Genomic DNA, 2,983 nt, shown 5'->3' with positions numbered 1-2,983 from the left:
CACCTCTCTCTCGAGTGCCTACTACGGGCCTTCCCTGCCACTGTGTTTTGTGAAGGTAGCTCTTGTCTGGCTCTCTCTGTGCCCCTGCCCGCCGTCTCCTTCTGAATGTTGTGTGAATTGCTGCCAGGCCAGATTCCTGGTTAATTCCCCTTTTCTCTGTCTCCCCTTTGGCAGCCCGGATAGCGGAGCATGGCTGCATCCGGAGGGCACTAGTACTGCTCCTGGTTGGCGGATAGGTATTGCCATAAATGTGATGCACCTCTAGTCCCATCACCCCACTTACTAACTCCCCTTCTCCCACCCCCTGTCCTAGGCAAATGGATAGCTGTATTCTTCTTAGAAAAGGGAACCTGTTGTTACCTGTCTCAGATCCAACATCCTGGCTTTCGAGTGCTTGGATCAGGGGCTTTGGTGTTCAGCCTGTTGGAAAACAGAGCCAACTAGGACGCTTGGCAAGCTAAATCCAAGAATGTCTTGTTAATGTGGGGGTTGTATTTTTCAATCTGTCTTTTTTCTAACTTGAATGAGCTCCAGTTGGTGTAGTGAAATGGACAGGGCTCCACAATCCATGTAGCAGTCTTGGTGCAAGTGGTGCTCCTGGGCTAGTTCTGTGGAAAGCAAATCCCCTTGTTATCTGCTGCTGGAGGAGGAGATGCACCAGCTGCAGCATCATCCCCCTGCCTTTTCTCCTTCAGGTCAAGGAGAAGGGAGTCTTGAGTGTTTCCTAAGCTGTAACCCTCTGAAATCACTGGTCCAAAAGCGCATGCCTGTAATGTGTGGTGTGGGTCTGCTGGATGCACATGCAGTACGTCCCTTGTCATTCCCTCCTCTTTTTTGTGACAGTGGTGCCCAGTTCTTGTCTGGTCTTTTTTCAGAGCACTCAGTACTACGACATGCGCTGGTCCTGTGAGCATCTCATCATGGTGTGGATCAATGCCTTTGTCATGCTCACCACTCAGCTGCTGCCTCCCAAGTACTGTGACCTGCTCCACAGATCAGCTGCCCACCTCGGCAAGTGGCAGAAACTAGAACATGGTTCCTACAGCAATGCTCCACAGCATATGTGAGTGTGGGGGTGAGGAGGGGTTGGCATGCCCCGCAAGGGGCCAAGAAGGCATTCTAGTAGATAAGCAAGTATCAGCAGTGCTTATCTACTGAGGACACTTCTCCGTTCCCCATGCTACTTTGCTGGTCTGTTCCCTAGAAACAGAAACATCTGCTCTAAAGAGCTGTCTGAGCTCCTCCAGTCACTGCTGGTTCCTTCCCAGAAACAAACGCCGAGATTCTTCTCAGCCACGGGAGAATTAGCTGGGGGTGACCCCCTCAGACGCTGTGGTCTAGGTTCTCACACTGGGAGCCATTTGTTTACATTACTTGGTCAGAGTCCATCAGGCGGGCTTGTGATCACCTTTGTGTGCTTCTCCAGTGGGAGCTCAGACATGTCCTTATGGTAGAGGCTTTGGTGTATTTTCAAGATGCAGTCTATTCCTATGATTTTCAGGGATTCAGGATCACAGATGCTAATGCTCTGGCATTCTTTCCCCACAGCTGGTCAGAAAACACAATATGGCCACAAGGAGTTCTGGTGCGACGTAGCCGATGCCTGTATAAAGCAGTTGGGCCTTACAACGTAGCAGTGCCTTCAGACGTGTCCCATGCCCGCTTTTATGCAAGTATCTCTTCTCTTGCTTGACGTGTTACAATTGTGGGAGGGGGAGAGGCTCTAGCCTAGCTGCAGCAGAGCAGATTGTGCAGAATAGAGTTCAGCGCTGCACAGCAGCCTGTTGCTGCTAAACAAAATACCTGTTTGCAGCAGAGGGGCTTTCCCATTGCAGTATTACAGTGATGTCTGGGCAAGATAGAAGCCATAGCCGCCTTGTCAGTGCTTTCCCATCACGGTGACACAGCTCTCTGATCAGGCAGTAACATATTCTTACGGGGATTCTAGTTAACATCTTCCAGCGAAATGGGCAAGTATGTCAGTTGGCCAATAGGTTATTTCACTCAACCTCCCCTTCTCAAGCAAAATTACACTTCTGCATGGCCTTGTTTCTTGTGCTGCTTTCCCTAAGTAGCAGCTAATGGTGGTTGGAGTAGAAACATTTCTTCTGCCCAGCACAGTGGTGGCTGACAGCATTAGCACTGTTAATTCCCCACTTTAACGCTACAACAAGTTACATAAATCTGTCCTTTTTAACTGTTTCCCTGCAGTTCCTTTTTCACCGTCCATTACGGCTGCTCAACCTGCTGATTCTCATTGAAGGCAGTGTTGTCTGCTACCAGCTCTACTCACTGCTGCGCTCAGAGAAGTGGAACCACACCCTCTCCATGGCTCTCATCCTTTTCTGCAATTATTACGTCTTATTTAAGCTCCTTCGGGACCGGATAGTATTAGGCAGGGCATACTCCTACCCACTTAACAACTATGGACTCAAGGCACACTAGGCTGGCCAAACGTTTTTTTTTCCCTTCCCACAGGGCAGGGAGGGAACCTCAGAAAAAAGATATTTTCGTACAGTTCTATTTTTTTCTTGCGGCGTTTATAAATATTTAAAATATTTTATATTTTGTATACTATTGTTTCTGTGGGGTGGGAAGGGAACCAGTGGCAATTAAATGTCGCTTTATAAACAAGGTGTTATTTTATATATATATAAAAAAAAATCAATGTGTATATACCGTATATCTATACCCATACATATATCTATGTGAAGCAACAGCATTGTGTGTGTGGTCACTGTGTCCGCTTTGCTCACACAACTGCCTTGCTATTGCATACTGTGGGGATGGAACTGCTGTTAATTAGGAACTGGTCTGATGTAGAACTTGGATAAGCTAACGGCCAGGGGAAGAAAGGAAACATGGGGACCTTTCACCAGGATGAGTAAAGTTTATCTTAGTAACCTCAGTACGAGGGAAGTCTTGCACTGGAAATAGGCACTGATATGATAGCGGTTTAGGGAAAGGGAGGAAGCAGGGTGCA

At 47.9% G+C, this 2,983-nt stretch overlaps 1 protein-coding gene across 1 annotated transcript in view; it reads left to right on the top strand.

Moving 5' to 3' along the window:
* The window catches only part of TMEM39A (transmembrane protein 39A), an 8,516-nt gene extending 5,840 nt beyond the window's left edge, over positions 1-2,676 (top strand). The window contains exons 6-9 of the mRNA XM_010076183.1: positions 14-55; positions 876-1,063; positions 1,549-1,669; positions 2,212-2,676. Coding sequence (XP_010074485.1) covers positions 14-55; positions 876-1,063; positions 1,549-1,669; positions 2,212-2,445 — 585 coding nt within the window. The 3' untranslated portion in view covers positions 2,446-2,676. The remainder of the gene's footprint in view (positions 1-13; positions 56-875; positions 1,064-1,548; positions 1,670-2,211) is intronic.
* The last annotated feature ends 307 nt before the right edge of the window (positions 2,677-2,983 follow it).

This window comes from Pterocles gutturalis, unplaced genomic scaffold (assembly GCF_000699245.1).
Source record: "Pterocles gutturalis isolate BGI_N339 unplaced genomic scaffold, ASM69924v1 scaffold16653, whole genome shotgun sequence".
Classification (NCBI taxonomy): domain Eukaryota; kingdom Metazoa; phylum Chordata; class Aves; order Pterocliformes; family Pteroclidae; genus Pterocles; species Pterocles gutturalis.
Note: the sequence above shows the minus strand (reverse complement) of the source record. Positions and strands in the feature narration are given on the sequence as shown.